The 22374-nt window shown below is 45.9% G+C and overlaps 1 protein-coding gene across 1 annotated transcript in view; it reads right to left on the minus strand.

Moving 5' to 3' along the window:
- Nucleotides 1-1178: 1178 nt before the first annotated feature.
- LOC117461002 (uncharacterized) overlaps nucleotides 1179-22374 on the minus strand; it is a 38845-nt gene continuing 17649 nt past the window's right edge. The window contains exons 6-14 of the mRNA XM_034102675.1: nucleotides 20765-20902; nucleotides 4568-4677; nucleotides 4378-4473; nucleotides 4171-4254; nucleotides 3544-3670; nucleotides 3346-3451; nucleotides 2401-2583; nucleotides 2229-2303; nucleotides 1179-1568 (exon numbers count right to left, since the gene is read on the minus strand). Of these exons, the coding sequence (XP_033958566.1) occupies nucleotides 1485-1568; nucleotides 2229-2303; nucleotides 2401-2583; nucleotides 3346-3451; nucleotides 3544-3670; nucleotides 4171-4254; nucleotides 4378-4473; nucleotides 4568-4677; nucleotides 20765-20902 (1003 nt within the window). The 3' untranslated portion in view covers nucleotides 1179-1484. The remainder of the gene's footprint in view (nucleotides 1569-2228; nucleotides 2304-2400; nucleotides 2584-3345; nucleotides 3452-3543; nucleotides 3671-4170; nucleotides 4255-4377; nucleotides 4474-4567; nucleotides 4678-20764; nucleotides 20903-22374) is intronic.

Here is a 22374-nt window from a genome sequence, read left to right on the forward strand (position 1 = left end):
TCGATCTGGGGCTCCATGCAAGATCTCACCCCGTGGGGTCAAAATTATCACAAGAACGGTGAGCAAAAATCCCCGAACCACACGGGGGGACCTAGTCAATGACCTGCAGAGAGCTGGGACCAAAGTAACAAAGGCTACCATCAATAACACACTACGCCGCCAGGGACTCAAATCCTGCAGTGCCAGACGTGTCCCCCTGCTTAAGCCAGTGCATGTCCAGGCCCGTCTGAAGTTTGCTAGAGAGCATTTAGATGATCCAGAAGAGGATTGGGAGAATGTCATATGGTCAGATGAGACCAAAATAGAACTTTTTGGTAAAAACTTAACTAGACGTGTTTGGAGGAGAAAGAATGCTGAGTTGCATCCAAAGAACACCATACCTACTGTGAAACATGGGGGTGGAAATATCATGCTTTGGGGCTGTTTTTCTGCAAAGGGACCAGGACGACTGATCCGTGTAAAGGAAAGAATGAATGGGGCCATGTATCGTGAGATTTTGAGTGACAACCTCCTTCCATCAGCAAGGGCATTGAAGATGAAACGTGGCTGGGTCTTTCAGCATGACAATGATCCCAAACACACCGCCCGGGCAACGAAGGAGTGGCTTCGTAAGAAGCATTTCAAGGTCCTGGAGTGGCCTAGCCAGTCTCCAGATCTCAACCCCATAGAAAATCTTTGGAGGGAGTTGAAAGTCTGTGTTGCCCAGCGACAGCCCCAAAACATCACTGCTCTAGAGGAGATCTGCATGGAGGAATGGGCCAACATACCAGCAACAGTGTGTGAAAACCTTGTGAAGACTTACAGAAAACGTTTGACCTATGTCATTGCCAATAAAGGGTATATAACAAAGTATTGAGATGAACTTTTGTTATTGACCAAATACTTATTTTCCACCATAATTACTAAATAAATTCTTTAAAAATCTGACAATGTGATTTTCTGGATTTTTTTTTCTTCTCATTTTGTCTCTCGTGGTTGAAGTATACTTAGGATGAAAATTACAGGCCTCTCATCTTTTTAAGTGGGAGAACTTGCACAATTGGTGGCTGACTAAATACTTTTTTGCCCCACTGTATATATATACATATACAGTTTATATTCAGGCGAGGGTCATTTCACGTTGTTTGACATATGTGAGCAGGGTAGTGTAAGATAATCATGTTCACTCATCAACTGCATTGTGAAAATATGTTTTATTTCATAGTAAACATCAGTAGTCATCAGCTTAATGAAACTAGCCTTTCAGTGAATAAGGTACCAGATAATATGTCAAAAGCACTACAATTACATACGGATACACAGATCCTAAAATATTATATCGAAGTCTGTTAGTCTGTCAAGGATCCTTTATTTGACCTCTCTACTTGCAGTGTTCAGAATCTATTTTTGTTATTCTTTTGTGAAAAATCTACAAATTAAAAAGGTCTTTACCTTTACATCACTGTGTTTAAGGCCACAGAAGACATAGAAGAGTGGTGCTTTTATTATATGTAGTGATTGAAGATGGATTCATATTTTTCCTGCTTCCCCGAAGTTACTTTCGGTTCACCGTTCTGCTTGATGAAGTCCTGAGAAAACAAATTACATCACATTATACTAAATGTGAGACCATCATCTATTTTTTAGTAAATTGTTACACTGGTTTATTACGGTGGCAAAAATCACACTGAAAAGCTCTGGAGCAAACAATCCAGGGATTGGCTGAAAGCAGTGTTCACAAATACTGCTGGTTATAGTTTGAAGAAGGTTGACATTTTAAAATAAAACACAGAAGGCTGACTTTGAGCCACTCTTTTAGACAAGTACAAGTAACATATCAATTATTTCTCATCCTTCTAAATATCATTCAGACTCAATATCACAGTTAGTATTTTAATGTAACAATCATTATTATAAAGGCAGATATATAAAGAGAAGCTTTAAATAAAGAAAATACGTTTTATGCTTTAATACGGGGGTCAGCTACCTTTGCTATCAAAAAAGTTATACTCTTCAACCCAATAAAATGTTGTCTGGAGACACGAAACATAAATGTTTCAAATATAGTCATATTATACCTAAAGAAGCATAATTATAGTTTGTTGCATTTACAAAATTATAGAACACCAATAAAGTAAACTAGTGACATTTTATATATTTTCATAACTACCCATCACTGTTTTATTAAAGTTTAATACAATTGCAATGGTTGTGCAAAAGTACTAGAAAACAAGTGTCAAAATTCGTACCTCCATTTCCTCTAATGAGGCAGAACCCTCCTCCACTTTCTGCCCAATGCCATGGCTGAAGCTTGAGTATCGATCCTGTTGGAATCACACATGATGTTACCACTCAGAGACCAAACATAGTGTAGGTGTTTAAGTCTATTTAACAGTGATCTTTACTTGATTGTACACATACCTTGACCATGCCAGGGATGATCCCATCCTCGATAATACGAACAGCATTTCGGAGTCCTCTTGCGAAGGTGTCCATGGCTCCGATGTGAGCGATGAACAGGTCCTCCAGGTCTGTGGACTCCCTGCGCACCTTAGCATCAAAGTTCAGGCCCCCAGGCTGCAGACCACCTTGTTCAATGATGGTCTGGAGAAGATAAGACACTGAGGAATTACTCTCGATAAATCACTGTCTGATCTATACTAAAGAGTGTGCAGAGTGAATTCTTAACACTTTCATGTGGACAGTTACACGACTCAATAGAATGCTAATGTAGCTTTGTCTGAGGACGCTGGAGTGGGAAAGTGATAATAATGTTGAATTGAAAGCTTATTCCGCTGCACCAAATTGGCAATAAATCAATCAATACTGCTTGTAGATGCCAAATTTAAGGTGTCTGTGTTTTTATTTATTATGTGTTGTTTTTTAAGTATTATTGGTGGTGGGCGTGCACTGGATTTAGAGGTGGATTAAGTGGTTGTTAAACCTGGCTGCACTCACCTGCTCAGTGTGGTTTTGTATAGAAAGAAAGGGGGTGAGTCGGGAGGCAACATTTTCTGTTGGCAGAAATGTTCCACCGCAATATCTTTAATCATCACTTGCACTGGTCATCTGCTCAAGGTTATTGGAAATGGGATGTATTGTATTTTTCAAATGAAACGGAAGGAGTGAAGCTGTTTTGTTTGAGCGTGTCCAAGTGTTTATCTCCCGTATTAAGCCGCTCACTTCCTTTTTATTAGGACTACCTATAGCCGCAACACTGCTTAAAACAAATGTTTAGTCTATTAAGTATAATAGCTATTTTAGCTAAAGATCTTGTGAATCCCATTCAAGAGGTGCTCAGACAGTGTCCCATTAACAAACATAATTAGCATAAACTCCTTTTACAAATTAAATAAATAAGTTCACCTTCATGAGCAAGGTGGCGTTCCTGATGTCCATGGGGAACTGGTCTGTGTCCCAGCCCAGGTCAGGAGAGCCCGTGTTGGAGTCGACTGACCCCAGCATGCCAAACCTGTCCAGCAGCAGGCAGCGATAACACAAAACTGTTTCAGTCTTCAACATGCTGGGGAAGTGTTTCCTTGAATATTAAGTTAAAAGACATACGCGGAGGCCATGACTACATCATGTTCATAAGAGTGTCCTGCCAGGGTGGTGTGGTTTGGCTCGATGTTCAACTTAAAGTCATTCTCCAGACCATAATGCTTCAGGAATCCGATGACACTCACAGCATCTACAGAAAAAAGTGACATATAAAAGGCATCATTAAAGGAATACTTCACCCACTTACCACTTAACTCCATGTTAACTTGAATTTGTGAAAATAACTTGCTTATCTAGCAAGCCTCTACGGTGAACGAAGAATCCAAGAACTGATAAAAGTCTTTATTAATGTTGTTAAAAAAATGAATGTTCGGGGCATATGGTACGGTATGTGGGAAACATAGCCATATTATAATATGTGGGAAAAAAGTAGATCGTATGGTATGTGGGAAAAAAAATAGTATAGTATGTAGTATGTGGGGAAAAAAAGTCATGGTATATTATTTCTAAAAAAAATGTTGCTATAGTATATAAAAAAAGGTCTTAGTTTTATAAGGGGATTAAGGGAGGATTTTTCTGGAATCCAAGTACCAAGTAATGAGTATTTGCAATACAAATGATCGTTTTGTGGATGAAGTATTCCTTTAAGACAGTATACTTTCAAAGCATACTTCTTTTGTTAAATATTACCATAGTCATACTGGTGTTTGCAGGGCTCCTTAGGCTTGGGTTCAATAAGGAACTGACACTTAAAGCCAATCTTCTCTCTGTACTCTGTTGAGAAACACAAGCATTAAAACTGAAAGTGGAATATTTCTTCACCTGACTTGGAAATTCCAAGTCATGGGTGATTCATTCCAAGTTGGAATCCCATAATCACGTGCCGTGCACACTTACTGACAGCCATTTTGAAGAAGTTAGCCATGTGCTTCAGTTCAGCAGCAACATCAGTATTGTGGATGGTAAGGAAGCCTTCCCTTCCTCCCCAAAACACTGAGGAGACAAATATAATGTAGCAACACTGTTAGGCTACATAAAAAGAGGAGAATATAGACATTTGACAGTGACACAATCAAGTCACTCGTACCAAAGTTTTGTGCACCCAGCTTCTGAGCAGTATCCAGCCCCTTCTTCAGCTGAGCTCCAGCGTAGGCCAGAACATGACAGTCAGGGTTGGTGGCTGCACCGTTCATGTACCTGTAACATGAACACAATGTGTATTATGTAATTTTTTAACCTAATCCATATCTATCAGTATATACAGGACTCAACTCAAACAACTTTATACATACGTTTTTAACCACACATGGCATCCATGAAAAGTTTCAGTCTGGCTTCAAACCCATGCACAGTACTGAAACAGCCCTTTTAAGAGTTTTTAATGATCTGCTCCTAGCCACCGACTCAGGTAGCTCAGCTGTCTTGGTGCTGTTGGACCCTAGCATCCTGTCACGGCTTGAACAGTCCGCAGGCATCACAGGCTCTGCCCTTGCATGGTTCAGGTCCTACCTGACAGACCGTAGCCTCTCAGTGCAGTTGGGTGCCTTCTCCTCTGCTAAAGCCCCTCTTACCTGTAGGGTTCCCCAAGGCTCGATTCTGGGCCCCATCCTTTTTCTACTGTACATACTGCCCCTAGGCTCAATTCTCACAAAACACAACATCCCCTTCCATTGTTACGCTGACGATGTACAGATCTATTTGCCTCTCAATTAAAATGCCAACTCACTACAGCAGTTGATGGACTGCTTAACAGAGATTAAATCCTGGCTGAGCCAAAACTTCCTCACCCTCAACGAGAGCAAGACCGAGGTCATCTTTTTTGGACCCCGACCTCCAGCCTCTCCGGTTGATATTCGTCATGAACCTTGGAGTTTGTTTGTAACCTTTATTTAACCAGGTGAAAGCCCCTTGAGATCAAAAGATCTCTTATTCAAGGGTGACCTGCAGGACATTAGTTACACATGTAACATAAAAACAACAGAACAACAATAAGGATGACATACAGGGTACAGTTTACAAAACTCTATTTACAGTGACAGGTACCATGAGTATCAAACAGCATGTCACCCAGCCGAGTTTTAAAATGAACCAAAGTGCTCAGTTTTAAACAGGTTTGCAGACTGTTCCAATTTAGTGGAGCTGCACATCTAAAAGCTTTCTTCCCTAAGACAGTCCTAGCACTTGGAGTAGAAGGAGTGACCTTCAATAGCGCTTTTAAATTTGATAAGCAGGTCAGCACCGTAGTCAAGACCGGCTTTCTTTTTTTTTTTTTTTTAAATACGACTATTGGCTAAGACCAAGTCGTTTTTTTATCTTTTAAAGACCTAGAAAGGGTTATTAACGCCTTTGTTACCTCGAGACTGGATTACTGCAATGCACTGTATGTGGGTATGGACCAGGCCTCAATTAGACGCCTGCAGCTAGTTCAGCACGTCTTCTAACTGGCCATAAAAAGCGTGACCACATCACCCCTATTCTGGCCTCATTGCACTGGCTTCCAGTTCGGTTCAGAATAGATTTTAAAATACTTTTATATGTTTTCAAAGCCCTAAATGGGCTGGCTCCGGCCTATGTAGCCAAACTCCTCCATCGCTACACCCCAGGCAGAGCCTTAAGGTCGGCTGATCAGCTGCTGCTGATAGTGCCTAAGACCAGGCTCAAAACCAGAGGGTAACAACAAGCCCGCCTTAACCTGCCATCAGGCCCTGGGGCTGATAGTTTTTGTATGCCCCCTATTTAAACAACAAATCGAAGTCATTTCCTCGGCAGGCTCTGTGATCGCACTTCTCCACTCTGCTCTACGCGCGCCTGGTCCTCTCCTCCAGATGAGTGACGTATCGGGCCTCCCTCATGTATTTGTCCGGTTGCCGTTGGCTCCCCTCCATGTAGCAAGTCCTTGTCGTCCTCTCCATCTCCTCCAACAGATAATGTCTCTCCTGTCTGTTTTTCCTCTCCCGCTACTCCATCGCTATCAGAACCAGACGGCCTACTTGGCTCCAAGGCCCCGCAGCCGGCACCGCTGCCGCTTGGTACAGAACTCATCTGTCCTTCCTCCTCATCCTGGCCTACAGGTTTAAAATAACCTGTAAGCTTCGGCATTTTTTGTAATAGCTGCTTGTCTCGAAACTCCTTTTCCCTCATCAATTTCCTTTTCCGAGCGCCACTCTCAAACTTTTTCTTCTCCGACAACCTTCATCTGTCACTCAATCACTCGCAATTTAAATATGTCACATGTGAAACATATTCTCATTCTGATTGGCTGTTAAGTGGTGCCCACTGACTGTTTCGGAGTCATCATTTTTGAGAAAAATCTCTGGAATGTCGTATCTGATTGATTATCGGAGCAAATGATCAAAATACTACAGAGGGAAGATATTTTCGTTTGGATTACTGGTCTGGGGGAAGCTCGTGTGTGTGTGTGTGTGTGTGTGTGTGTGTGTGTGTGTGTGTGTGTGTGTGTGTGTGTGTGTGTGTGTGTGTGTGTGTGTGTGTGTGTGTGTGTGTGTGTGTGTGTATTTTTGTGTTTGTGTGTATTGTGTTTGTTTCCCGGGGAAACCACTCATGAGAAACACCGGCTGTTGTTATGCCTGCTGTGATGTCAAGTTACTCCGTTCTCCGCTTGTAATTATGCCATTACAAGCTTCAAAGTTGTATTTATCATCTGAATTTGCAGAAACTGGGGTTACCTAACTGTAACCCAGCTTCTATGAGTAATGGCGCAGCCCTCTAAGGCTATCGCTACTGGGTTATCCCTCTGCGCCCCCGCGCAGCACTGAAACACTTGTAGTCCACGCCCACCCGCCAGGTGGGCCCCACCCTCGGGCCTCCTTCCGGTATAAATAGGAAGGTGGCCCGACAATCTGCTCCCATACAATATAACTTTTCTTCAGCTATTCGTAGAGCCAGTGGGGCCCAGCGCTTAGAGGGCTGCGCAATTACTCATAGAAGCTGGGTTACAGTTAGGTAACCCCAGTTATATTTCGTATATGGCTTCGCCCTCTAAGGCTATCGCTATTGGGTTAAGGGCGAAGCATGATGTAGTCTGCGCCCCACTGGGTCCGTCCAGCACTAGAAGCACAGACACACCTGCTAAATAACACCCCCTGCCTGTTGTGCCATGCGTAATGGCGCATTACCGTCCCTGGAACCAACACATCCTCACTCCCAGGTCGGCCTATGTTGACGTTATGTCAAGTCCCCTGCCGGCTTTTTCCAACGCAAGGGGGGGGGCCTTAGAGTCCATTTTCAACGCAAGGGGGGGGCCCTTAGCGTCCATTTTCAGCTTTCCGGGATGTCCATATGCTTCTATGGACGCTCATGGAAGCACGGCATTCGTTTGTGTCGACTGCCCTTAAAGGCAATGAGAGCGTCCATTCTCATTGGATAACGGAGAATTGTACACCCGGAAGTAAATATTCCCCTTACTGACGATTGATTTTACAGTGATATCTGCACTACTCATCGACTAAAAAACACCAGATTATCCTTGTTAATTACACAACATTGATTGGTTTAAATTGTGTGCAATGCTTTTGTATTTTTCCCCTTCGATTCGGAGAAACAATTACACCATAAGCTCTGTTTGACGTCACGTGATCTTCAAATTTCTCCCTGCAGAAAAAAACATGGCAGAACTTCGTTTTATTCTCGGTGGAAAATGTCTATTTTAAAGTTAGTTTGGCCATTAAAATGCGTTTTGATGTCATTTGATGCGAGAAATATGAGTTGTTATTTCAGATGATGTGTGCAGTGGATGTACATGATCTTTAGTTTGCTAGTTATTACGAAGATTACTTCAGGAAATTGCGTCCAACGTTTTCATTGTTACCAAGGTGGTTGCTAGGGACGCTGCTATCGATATTATTTCTGTTATGTTGTGTAACTGTTTAATGGTGTTATCTTTATTGCTACCCCCTTCCCCGTCAATGTATAGTGTTGGTCCACAGCGCAAACATATTAGTTTAACACAATCCGCATCTAAAGATACGTTATTCTCCCCTGTGCAATTCCAGTCTCACATCTCACAGCACATCGTCATTAACAAATACCGGAAACAGACCGAAGACATTTTTAAAAAATAAAATAATACCTTATTCCGAGTGTACTTGCTTTTCTCTTTGAAAGTCATCACATACCGGCATTGTAATACACGGTTCGGCTGCATTAAATATTACATATCTGCCGTAGTTCTGTATTTATAGAGCCCTGATGAGAAGACCTTTAGAAAAACATGAGGAACTGAAAACGTGACGTGGATCATAAATATATCAGCCATTAAACAACATCTTACATTTCTTTTCACACAATACGTCTCCTTGCAGTATCAACACTAATTCGGATGACTTTTATATTTGATCCAATTGGTAGATAGGCTGTATTTACACCATAAAGGTGCACAGCTGATATAAAGGGACACCTGGTGGTTAAAGCATGTTATTGAATTTCATTATTTTTATTATTAGATGTTAATAGGATCCTTATAAAGTATATTCATTACTCGTTATTCTCTACTAATAGTTAATTAAAGACTGTATATAATGACTATTTTGCACATCCCGTTCAAGATTTCAATATTTTCTAAGGTTTATTGACATATCATATAGGCCTACACAACTATGGTGTAGTTCTGCACTGAATGAAAAACTTGGGTTGCAGGTTCCTCAATAGTGCATTACAAGACATCTATCAATATGTGTGCATACCTCCAGCAATGTTAACTATGTTGAAACTGATATTATACATAATGTATTATACTCTTATAAGATGCATGCAGATATTTCATCTCCGGCCTTGTCAGGTATTGAACAATCAATAAATAAAGAACACAGAATTGTTAAATATAAAACACAGAATTTGTGTGATTATACTAAATGATTTACAAATAAACACCACTGCATTACAACTGTTACACATGCTGATGTAACGCAAATGTTCCAACTTGGGATCAATAAAGTATATCTTATCTTAAGCTGATCGATGGCTACTGCCATATTTGCAAAATGTGCCTCTGAACCATGACAAGTGCATGTTTCAGGCTTATCAATTAATGTAATGTAATGTAATGTAATGTTATCAATGAACAAGAGGAGGGGTCACAAACATAAGACCAGCTGTTAAATAAAGCTCTTCTGACCTTAACTGGCATGTGTGTATATATATTAATACTGCCCATTATGGGCACAAGCAATTTTCACCCATTTATTAATTATATGTTTTAAATGTGAGTGTTTCCTATCCCTAAACCTCCAGGGATGTACACAGTTTAATACTGGCAACTTCTTATTATGGGAAATACGAAAACGTCTTTTAAAACTACAACTCCCAGTAGAGACGTGCCATATAGAGAACATGTTGCGAAACAGAATAGCCAGCATGTGTAGTTCTGGGGACGGGGTGGGGGGGACGGGGACGCAGTGGACCCGTTCAAATCCAGTTTTGGACAGTCTGCCGTGGTTCCATCCCATTTCAAGTGCTGTTCGAGGCTCGGTAACCCTCGGAGCACACTCTCCAATCACAGAGCTTGAGGACTATCACGGGGTTTGTCAAACAGAGCACATGGTGTAGTCCAAACGATAGCTGGGGATTCTGGGTAGTGTAGTGTCTTCTGCCATCCTTTACTCCGAAAAAAGATTTGTTTCTCCGAATCGAAGGGGAAAAATACAAAAGCATTGCACACAATTTAAACCAATCAATGTTGTGTAATTAACAAGGATAATCTGGTGTTTTTTAGTCGATGAGTAGTGCAGATATCACTGTAAAATCAATCGACAGTAAGGGGAATATTTACTTCCGGGTCTACAATTCTCCGTTATCCAATGAGAATGGACGCTCTCATTGCCTTTAAGGGCAGTCGACACAAACGAATGCCGTGCTTCCATGAGCGTCCATAGAAGTATATGGACATCCCGGAAAGCTGAAAATGGACGCTAAGGGCCACCCCCTTGCGTTGAAAATTGACTCTAAGGCCCCCCCCTTGCGTTGGAAAAAGCCGGCAGGGGACTTGACATAACGTCAACATAGGCCGACCTGGGAGTGAGGATGTGTTGCTGGAACATAGCAAAACATGCCTATCTTCCCGACGGGGTGAAGGCTGGGAACAATACATACCGGCCGCTGTGAGAAAGTAGAGACGAAGGTCCCACCTTATCCTGCGATCACAGAGGGGGAACAGCTGCTCTCTGCATGTCAGACAGGTAGGAGAGCGCTCAGCTGGATCCCTGACGTCACTCACTCTGATCAGGCACTCCATACGAAGTGTGTCAGAGTAAAAGGAACATCTCTCTCATACGAGGGGGGAAAAAAAGGGCCGCTCTCTGTGTGCCGAGAGGCAGGAGAGAGGCGCACCGCTGGCTCCCTGACGTCACTCACTCTGACAGGACACCCAGTACAGGGTGCGTCAGAGAGGAAAGGGAGACATCCCTCAAATAACATTGAATAAATGAACAGGGGGAAGACCAAGATGCAGCCGTGCAAATATCTTCCACTGACATTCCTCCATGCAACGCCGTGGAGGCGGAAATTCCTCTGGTGGAGTGCGCTTTGATATTCTCCGGGGGATCCACCCCAGAGGAGACATATGCCTGCGCCACCGCCTCACACAGCCAGTGTGACAGCCGTTGTGCAGACAGAGGTTGCCCGATCGAGCGCTCTCTATAATGCACAAACAGGCGCTGAGAACGGCGCCATGCCGCCGTGCGCGCCACATAGCAGGCCAGTGCGCGCACCGGACAGAGGAGATGAGATGTGGCTTCTTCCTCCGTTTTATGAGGAGGCGGGAAAAACCCGTCCAGGGTGATCACTCTTGACCTAAAAGAGCTTGTGATGACCTTTGGCATAAAGGCTGGGTTAGGGCATAACACAGCCGAACTGCCATCCCCTTGGATCCGGAGGCATGACGGGGCCACAGAGAGAGCCGATAAATCACTCACCCTTTTCGCCGATGTTAGAGCCAAAAGCAGTACTACTTTAGTTGATAACATGTTGAGGGGAACCTGCTCTAAAGGTTCAAATGGGGCTTTGCTTAGTGCTCGTAACACCAAAACCAAATCCCACTGAGGCGCCAGTGCGCGTGACACCGGTCTGAGTCTTCGTACCCCTTGCAGAAACCGTTTCGTCAGTGGGTGACTGAACACCGTCCCTGCTCCGAAACCCAGGTGACAAGATGATATGGCAGCCGCATATACCTTGATTGTGCTGAACGCCAAATTCCTGTCCAACAACAGCTGGAGGAATGACAGCACGTGAGGCAGGGGGCACGTGATGGGGTCCAGGCTTCTTTCTACACACCAACGCTGGAACGCTGCCCACTTGGCTGTGTAGGACGCTCTGGTAGACGCGGCCCTGGCTCCCTGAATGGTGCGTACAACATCTTGAGAGAGACCCCACCTCTCTAAGTGTTCCCGCTCAGGGGCCATGCCCATAAGGGCTGGCCTATCACTGGGTGACTGTAGATCGCTCCCTCCACCTGTGAGAGAGCGTCCCCCCGCCACGGGATCTCCCATGGCCTGCCTGACAGCGTACGCTGTAGGCATGGAAACCAGGAAGCTCCCGTGCGTTCCGGGGCAATTAGGATCACTGACAGTCGCTCCTCCTGTACTCGGTCCAGGAGCCGAGGAATCAGCGGGACTGGGGGGAAGGCGTACAGCCGTACCCTGGGCCATGGTCGATGTGCGAATGCGTCCACCCCCAGAGGGGGGTGGTCCCGCGCTGACAGGGAGAACCAGAGCGCGCATTGCGCGTTCCCGCGTGCGGCGAATAGATCCACCTCCGCCCTCCCGAACCGGCTCCAAACCTGGGCGATCAGCTCGGGATGGAGGCTCCAGTCCCCCTGGCGAGGACCTCCTCAGGACATGAGGTCTGCCCCTTTGTTCAGCTCTCCGGGCACATACAGTGCTCTGATGGAGAGCACGTGTGCGCGCGCCCAGATCAACAGCCGTCTGGCTGTGTTCAGGAGCTGCGCTGAGCGTACACCTCCCTGGCGATTGATGTAGGCTGCTGCGGCTCTGTTGTCTGTGCGAATCAACACATGCTGATTCCGCAGCAACGGGGCAAAATGTTGAATTACTCTCCGTACGGAGATTAATTCCAGCACATTTATGTGGAAAGACATGTGAGCCGGCCACTGTCCTCCCACTGCCTGCGACATGCACGTTCCTCCCCACCCTGAGAGAGATGCGTCTGTGAACACCGAGGTGTGTGACGTAACTCTGCCCAGGGGAACCCCCTCTGACAGGACGTGGGGACTTTTCCAGTAGATTAAGTCTGAACCCACGGACAGAGGGATGACCACCATGCGCCTCTTCTGTCGTACGGGGTCGATGCGCAGGCTGATGAACCACCTCTGCAGTCTCCTCATGTGCAGGAGACCCAGGGGCATCACCACGTGACCTGCTGCCATCATGCCAAGCAGCCGCATCACGGAGAGTGACGTCACCACGCTGCGTGGTATGACACGTTGAAGGAGAGCTGTCAGCTTCTCCACTCTCTGCCGTGAGAGTCGTGCTCTCATGCGGGCTGAATTCAATTCCACTCCCAGGTAAATAATACTCTGGGAGGGAAGAGGACAGCTCTTTTTCCAGTTCATTATGAAACCCAGCTTTGACAGATGCGATATGAGTTGTACCGTCTGTAAAGCTGCTTCCTCCCTGGAGCGAGCCAGCAGCAGCAGGTCGTCCAGGTAAAATAGTACTCTCATCCCTCCTCTGTGTAGCGGCCGTAGCGCCGTCTCTACACACTTTGAAAAAGTGCGAGGAGCCAGGGAATACCCGAACGGCAGACGGTTGTACTGGTACGATATTCCCTGGAATGAAAACCGCAGGAATTTCCTGTGTTGCGGGATGATGGGTACATGGAAGTAAGCATCCTTTAGGTCTATAGAGGTGAACCAATCTCCCTGGTGAACACACTCTAGCACCTTTTTGACCGTCAGCATGTGAAAAGGCCTCTTCATTATTGCCTTGTTGAAAGCTGACAGGTCGAGGATGGGTCTCATTCCCCCCGTCTTTTTCGGGATAAGAAAATAGCGGGAGTAATACCCCTGATTTTCTTCCTCCCGGGGAACCCTGGAAATAGCGTCTTTCAACAGGAGTTCCCGTAGCTCTGCTTGGAGCGCAAGACACTGTTCTCGGGATCAGAGGCGGATTTAGGATTGTAGGAGATCCGGGGCTTAGCCCAGGAGTTGTTGGGGGGGGGGGTGCAGGGGTAAAGTGCTATTTTTTTACAAGTGGGGGGTGGACCAAACATCCTTTAGGGGGGTCGTCAACTCCTCTAGGGGGGTCTGGGGGCATTCATTCATTTCATTTCAAACCTTTATTTATACAGATAAAATCCCATTGAGATCATTGATCTCTTTTCCAAGGGAGACCGGTTACCTGCATGCTCCCCCGGGAAGATTTTTGTTTTAAATATTGAAGTTAAAAGTATCAATCTGGTGCACTTTGAGAGCAACATTAACCCTACCTTAATAATACCTTAAAGGGGACATATCATGCTATATTTGAACAATATATTGTAGGGCCATACCTATATAAAGTATATAAATAGTTTTTCTTTCAAAATACCAAACAGATCCTGCATTTTAGCCATGCCTCATTTCGCTCTATTTGCTCTTTCCAGCGCTGTTTTTGCAGGGGGCTGATTCTGTGAGCTGCACCACGCCCCCCTGCAGGAGAGGGGAGCGTGCTTTGAGATCAGCTGCTAGGTTGCAGCGGGGAGAAGAGGGGGAGAAAAAGAGATCTCCGTCCTCCGTGTCTTATTTTTATATTATTATATAGAGTCGTTATCCATTTGTTTTAAAGCTCAATAAATAACAAAGAAGACCTTTGACCGGCACTTTTCTAATTTTGTCCGGAAGATTTAAACTTTAACGGACATGTTGACCGGCGAAATAAAAATCTAACTGAAACTCTGCCGCACGGTCCCCTCGTTCCTTGGAAGAGCCGGAGAGGAGGGTGTTTGTCATCTGCTGGTGGACTACCGGAGAGAATTACAGCGAGGGAGCAAACGCTTGCCTCGGGGAGGGAGAGAAAGAGCCAGAGCAGAGTATAAACAGAAGGGCAACCATGCGCGGGAAGTCTTCTTCGCTACTTTTGTGGCAGACTACAGCGCCACTTACAGGCCTGGCATATGTACTACAGCGTCTCCAGCGCAATGGCCGGCCGTGGCCCAACCCCACATTCCCCTGATAGGTGGAGAATTGACCAATAAGCGGAGCACCACTTCTGTGACGTAGAAAATAATTCAAGATCAGTCTGTATCAGATCCGTTGCAGCCCCGTTTTTAGAGATTTGGGTATGGAGGAAAAGAGAGAGGGTTGTGTTTTCTGACACTTGGTGAGTTCCCTGGAACACCGGGGACTAGGGGTGTAACGGTTCACAGAAGTCACGGTTCGGTTCGTACCTCGGTTTGGGGGTCACGGTTCGGTACGGTTCGGTCCAACAAGAAAAAGCAAATAAAAGTCCCAAATGCATAATTCCAGGTTTGTTGTTATTTACTTTTGAACAGTAGTGCAAGTTTCAGTTTAAAAATAAAGAACTCTGACATTTTGAACAGTTAAAAAACAAACCACAAACAGCACCACACACACTCAGATGGCCATATTATCTATAATGGCTGATGTCAAACAAAAAGATTTCATCAAGCTGTAAAACTAAAAAGAATGTCTTGAAAATATTACATCATAAATAATAAGAAAGTGTTTTAAGAGCGCAAAGTCGTTGAAAAAATATGCCAAAAGCTTCCGTTATTTATTTAGTCTCTCGGCTCTCATGTCTATTGGCTTCTTAAAAACAGCGGGGATCAGCTGTTGAACTGCTGTTGTCTTTTGCCGGGCTCCGGTGATTGGCAAATCTGGGTGATGCCTTCTGATGTGATTTAGCATGTTTGGCGTGTGTTCCCATTAGCATACCGCACCGCTATCGAACAACGCCGACACACCGCCCTCTTCCGATCCACTGCGCATTGCTTATCGTTTTATAGATCTATTCTCATCCACCATCTTTGTTTGTGACGTAAAGAGTGTAAGAGTCACGTTTCTGAATCGGGCACTCTGAGTGGATGCAGTCACAGCCAATCGGATTCAGAGTGTTGCCTGTCAGTTCCGTTGCCTGTCAGTTCCGTGGCTATGGTTCCGTTGTTATGTGTACTGAAACGAGAGCCGGTATAATTCCACGCGCGAAAACAAAATAAAAATTGGAATACATTATTTTAGTGTCTTAAAAGTAGACTGAGGTATGAAGGGTTAACGTTACATCTTAGGATAATTTTTAGTCATGTTCTGTATACATACTAACATATAAGGGTATTGACTTAGTGTGGTTTATCTTTTTGTCGCTGCTTTTAATTTAAACTGAGCTGTTATGTTCATCAGTAAAGTGGAACTTCTGTGTGAATTATTCATATCTTAAACTGCACTGTAACTTTGTATTCATGTGTTTTTTCTTTTAATGTTTCTTTTATTATCTTTTACTGTTTTTAAATGCCTTTGTCTGAATGTCTTTCATTTTTGTAAAGCACCTTGAATTGCCTTGTGTTGAAAGGTGCTATATAAATAAACTTGCCTTGCCTGGGTTACTCCATGTTTACTAGCTATAAGATTAACGTTACAGTACATCACTCTTTTTCACTTCTTACTCAGTCAGCCAGAGTGCAGATATCACCATTAGATTCACAAACCTGAAACATCATCCATTTCTTCACTGCTGGTGATGACATTGTTGTCAGCTGCTGATACTGCTGCTGCTGCTGCTGCAGCTTGTGGCGCCTGCTTCGATGAAAATAACTTTCTAATATCCATAACTTTATAGGCTATTAGCTTAAAACTCGTCAGGCACTAGGAAGGATCACTTCTTCTTCAGGGCAGGGAAGGCTACGCAGTACGCAGGCTAATGTCCAGCAGCGGCTGCCTCTCTGGTGGACTCCGGTACTGCACATTACTCCCGAGACATTTTCCAAAAAAGAAAAAAATATTACATTTTTTTTTAAGTGAAACATCCGGGGCTTTTCAGAAAACATCCGGGGCTTGAGCCCAAGTAGCCACCCCCTAGCGCCGCCTCTGCTCGGGATGTTAGGCATGTCACCTGTATCCCGTTGAACTGTGGGGGGGGAGAGGCGAACTGCAGGGTGTACCCTCTGCTGATCAGCCTGCTCATTCATCTGTCCATCAGACACACGCGCTGCCACTCCGAGAAACACTCTGAGAGCGGGCGCACATGCTCGAGATGTGTTGTGGTTGTCATGACGACGAGCCACGCCAAAGCCCTCGCCGCCGCTGCCCGTGAGGCAACCCAAGGTGGGCCTAGAGCGAAAGGGCTGTGAGGAAACCTCCACACGCTGCATTTCACTCCGCCTCTCATCATGACGCGCGTACACGCTCAGAGGATGGATGGGGTGTGTGCAGTGATATCCACATGAGGCGTTACCACGGCGCTCATGGGCTTATTGTGACTGTGTGTAGGTGGCATATCTCGGACAGAGGAATGCCGCGAGGTCTGTGGTTTCATAACCGAAAAGTCATAACCATCAGGCCTCTGCAGCGACTCCTGCTGCCTACTAATCAACAGATTGGAGGCAGCTGGTGTAGTTACTGTGCTCTGCCGCTTATTAATCGATAGATTAAATAGTGCAGGCTATTGTAACGAACTCTGCTGGCTATTAACCGATAGGTCATAGGCAGCTGGTTCACCCAGGGTGGAGGATATGTGAAATACATTTGTAACTGATGACTCAGACAACATGTTGGGAAATAATCGTTTTTTTATTTCCTTCACACTCCCACCCAAACCGTCAAGGCCGGCTTTGCTTCTTCGGCGGCTCTCGTGGAGCAGACGCCGAACGGGAGTACCTCACTCCTTTCTTGCCCCCCCTCTCTGGTGGGGGGCCGGAGGCGCGGGACGGTGCCCTGGAAGCGCGGGACGGTGCCCCCGCCGCCGCTGACGGACTACTCTGACGCCTCGGCTGTTGCGCGTGTCTGTCCGTCTGCCGCTGTGGCTGGGTTGGCTGCTGCTGCTGCCGCTGGAGCCGTTGCGGCTTCCCCGCTGGCTGGAGCCAGCTGACGTGCTGGCGGATGTCCTCCGCTTGCTCCGATGCCGCCTTCATGGACTCGACCATGGCCAGGAACTGGGGTCCGAACAGCCCGTCCGAGCTGATCGGAGCGTCCAGCAGCACCTTCCTGGCTGGCTCTGTCACCGCTGCCTGCTGCAACCAAAGGTGGCGCTGGATCTGAGTCATCCAGGCCGTGATTCTGGCCTGGGAGACTGCCACGGCTGCGCACAGCGTGAGTGCCGTGCTGGCCGCCTTAGCGATCTCCTCTGCCTCCTCTGGAGCTACGGTGGTGGACCGTTCGACCAACGTCACCACCGAGTTGGTCAGCAACGCGATGTTGTTCGCTGCTGCCGACGCCTGGAACGCACACTGGTGCGCCCGATCAGCCTGGCGGGCGACATACTGGTCTTTGGGGGTGGTCAACATAGGGCGCCGTCCGGCGACCAAGTTGGCCTGTCTAACCCCGAAAAACGCCGTTAAGCTCGGTTCCAGAGCGGGTGTGGTTGGAAAAACCTCGTCCGTGAACCCCTCCACCTTAGTGAAGGGAACAAAGGTGGCCACCGGAGCCCTTAAGGTCCTCGGGTTCGCCGCTGCCCCTTCCTGGTAACGCCTAATGGCGGGGAAGCGCGGCCAGATCGGGACACTCCTGCCCGTCTGAACCCGGGAAAATACTCCGGCCATGTCATCCAGAGCCACCCTCTCCCGTCCTCGGGGAACGGGGAGGCCTCTGCATGCTGCTGCTTTGCCGATTATCTCCGGCAGCTCCAGCATAATGCCACCCAACGCCGGTAGCGCCGTGGACACGGAGAAGGGGACCACGTGCTCGGCCGCTACCTCTGACTCTCGCTCCGACCCCGTCTCCCCCGTCCGGGGGAAAAGGGGGAAGGGGAGAGCCGCATGGCGAGCCATGGAGGGAGACGGGGTAGGAGTCGTCCGACTCCTGCCCCCCACTCGCCTCCAGGAACAGGTTGTCGTCCCTGTTCTGGATGGGCCAGTCGTCCTCCTCACCCGCAGCAGCTAGAGCGTCCGCCCTTTGCCTCCTGTCGGATGATGGGAGACGCACACAGTGAGAACATGCGATCTGCTGGCTGAGAGCCGCGTCCGCGTGCTCTGGCCCCAGGCAGGATGCGCATATCGGGTGTAAATCATAGCTCATGATATATCCTGTATTGCACGAAGGACACATGCGGATACGATCATTGCTGCTCATGATTTTTCTCGTGCTTCAGTAAACTGCTGGTTGCTGAAGAAAAAAGGGAGCAGATTGTCGGGCCACCTTCCTATTTATACCGGAAGGAGGCCCGAGGGCGGGGCCCACCTGGCGGGTGGGCGTGGACTACAAGTGTTTCAGTGCTGCGCGGGGGCGCAGAGGGATAACCCAATAGCGATAGCCTTAGAGGGCGAAGCCATATACGAAATAGAACAAGTTTAGTATTCTGAAAGCCAAGACTTTGTTTATTTGAAATCAGATAAAAACAAACTGTAACGGACCCTGCCGTGTTATCTATGATTACTATACGCCTTATTCATAATTTCAGCGGAGGGAGGGGAACAGCAGAACAGCAGAGTGGCGAGGGAGAGCTTCTTCTTCCCTTTACAAGCTTCAAAAATGTATTTATCGTGTGATTTTGGAAATAAAAGTTGCATATTCTGAAAGCCAAGACTTTGTTTATTTAAAATGTTAAAAAAACATCCGATTATTGGCTCATGATAGGCCCCCCATCTCCGTCAGCCCGTGCATTAAGGCGGCCCTGGGTACCGAGCATTCGCAGCAGCAGGCCCCAGGCTTTGGAACATTTTGCCCCTCCATGTGAGGTCGGCCCAGACCCTGGTTTTTTTTTTTAAATCAACACTTAAAACTCACTTTTTCTCTCTGGCCTTCTAGGCTTCTCTTATCAAGAATAACTTTTACCCAAGACCTTTTCCCTCTCTAACCTCTCAAGGTTTTATTAGGAGGGAAACGGTTTGCAGAGTGGCTTAGACAGGCCGGGGAGTGTTACGATTCGTAGACACAGCGTACCTCCCTATCTCTCATCAATTTCCAACTAAGGCTCCAGTGTGCCTCTCCATCTATATTTCTTACTCTCTTACTTGCTACCCTTTGCCCTCAAGCTATTCTAAGGGAGTGCTTGTTCTTCCGTCTGTCTGTCTGTCTGTCTCTGTCTGTGTATTCTCTTGTTCCGATTAACCCAGCCACATTTTTTCTTGTTTTGTGTCTATATCTACGCCGGGATCCGGAGTCGAGGCTGATCCTCTTGCTGTGGTCCTGTGTCCTGGATCCTCTATCCTGAGTTCTGGATTAAGTCGTGGACTTCGGGTCGTGGCTAAACCTGTCTCTGCGGTCCTGCCTGGGTCTCGTCTTGCTGCCTCCCTGAAGGCTTCCACAGGATTGTTGACATCTTCGTAGATTCATCTTCTTATTACAGACACATGCATTTCCTAATATTTGGACTACCTATGCTGTAAAATGTATTATCTCTTCGATTTACACACGGCATCTATTGCACGTCTGTCCGTCCTGGGAGAGGGATCCCTCCTCTGTTGCTCTCCCTGAGGTTTCTCCCATTTTTCCCTTTAAACTGTGGGTTTTCTCCGGAAGTTTTTCCTTGTACGCTGTGAGGGTCTAAGGACAGAGGGTGTCATTTTTTCTCATACTGATATCTGTGCCTGTAAAGTGTCTCTATTGTAGGCTATTTTTACAGCACTTTGGCTCGACCAAAAATTGTTTATAAATGTGCTATATAAATAAAACTTGATTTGATTTGATACTGTATTTTGATATGTGACTATCTTTTCTTGGGAATCATTAAAGTAGGCCGTAGGTCACAAAAGGAAGATTACAGCTGTGACGTCCATCTTTATCTTTAGGTGCTACCTTTTGTGTGGAGTCTAGACATGTTTTGAGAGGCAAATATGTATATGACCAGGGAAAGAATTTAGAAGTTAAATATGCACACTGGAGGAGAAATCTGCAGAATGGATGCTGACAACGTGCATAGTTGTACTATTAAGTCTCTGTTTCCTTGGTCAAACCTTTCAATGATCCTCCAACATTGTAATATATTAGATATTCTGTACACACTGTGAAGACCACTGAAACAAATGTAACATTTGTGATATTGGGCTATATAAATAAACATTGATTGAGATACAGCTTCCTTTTGTGTTTTCCACTATTAATGCTCAAACAATGTCTAAATGAGAAATAATATTGTACTATGCTTAACCTCTGGGAAACACTGACCTGGGGTGGGCGAACAGGTTGCAGGTGACCCACAGCACCCTGACCCCTGTCTGGCTCTGCAGCTGGAGAGCCAGGTCTGTCATTTCATCCAGATTCCTGTTGGACTCCTCCAGGGTGGAGCCCTCGGGAGCCATATCCCTGTAAAAAAAAAAAACAGACAGATGTTAATTTATATTAAATATGTCTTACATTTTATTTGCTTTTAATTATTCTTAAATCAATTTATTGCAACAGCACAGGAGAGTTGGACATCAAATCCAATGAGCATATCCTGCTGGTACTTTTAATCATCTTTGATATCTTATAAGGTGTTATGACCCTGTGTCATTAGTCTATGGATATTCCCCCTCTTCCTGTGAGAGTCTGTGTGTGGCTATGTGTGGGTGTTTCTAAGATTTTAAGACCGCGGAGTCTACACATGTGCAGCCTCGAAATTTCTCGCTACGAAGTACGCCGGTGTAGGTACCATTTGTGTTCGGCCTACCAGATGTGTTCGGGGTCCGTTACGCTTACCAATGACGTCACGCATTGGCTGTACGGCAACCCAAGAGGACATTTTACACGGCCAAATTCCGAATGTATTGAAACTCCAGACTCAACGTAAGAGCTTGAGCCTCTTCGGGGGGCGCTAACATTTAAACATACACTTCATTCTTTACTTTGTCCGAATATATTGAATAAATTCAATTTGAAAAAAAAACGGGGAAAAAACAAACAAAACGAATATCCGAATAGTACTCCAACGAACGAATATTCTGATATTTGGGTACAGCCCTAGTATGTATAAATAAATACTAGTGACAGTGACGTGAGCAGTTATGTGGAGAAAACACCCCAGATGCTTCGCTGTCGTTTCCTGAATGATAACAGGCCCGTTACGGTTGTGACCCGTTATCCCCTAGTCAGCGCCCCTAGTTACACCAATCAGCGTGCGATTACCGTACAGCCAATCACAATGCGTGACGTCATTGGTAAGCAACGGACCCCGAACACATATGGTAGGGCGAACACATATGGTACTGACACCGGCCTCGGTAGAATTCCAAGTATGCTGGACATTGGAGCAGTCCTTCGACGGCACTCGATGACGTAGTATGCTTGAAATAGTGGCTCTGGAGCAGGGCCGTATCCAGGATTTCCTAAATACCGAGGTCCAAACATGCTAAAGGGGTTCGGGGGTATACCCCCCCCCGAGATTTTTGGGATTTTCATGATCAAGTTAGGTGCTTTTTAAGTCCTGTGGGGCGGTCACAAATTGGATAATATATTGATTTCAAACCATGTCAGTGGGCTGCAGCATCAATTATTTTTTAAAGTGTAATGCATAAGAATCAGTTGATTGTTACTATTAATGATTTGGACATGCAGAAGAGGCTAAAATAATCACAAAACATTGTCAACATTCATTTTCCATGTCTCTCTCCTTTCCATTACCTGCACCCTCTCTTCCATCTTATTTAGTCTCTCTGTCTTCTTCCTGTTCATTACTCTCTCTGTCCTCTACTCTTTCTCTTTGTTCAATCTCTCCCTCGTTGTTCACTTTTTGCTCCTCCTCACTTGTCGCTCCAGTGAAGTATGCCTTTTTATCTATTCTTATGTGTGCCTTTTAT

This window comes from Pseudochaenichthys georgianus, chromosome 16 (assembly GCF_902827115.2).
Source record: "Pseudochaenichthys georgianus chromosome 16, fPseGeo1.2, whole genome shotgun sequence".
In the NCBI taxonomy this organism is placed as follows: Eukaryota; Metazoa; Chordata; class Actinopteri; order Perciformes; family Channichthyidae; genus Pseudochaenichthys; species Pseudochaenichthys georgianus.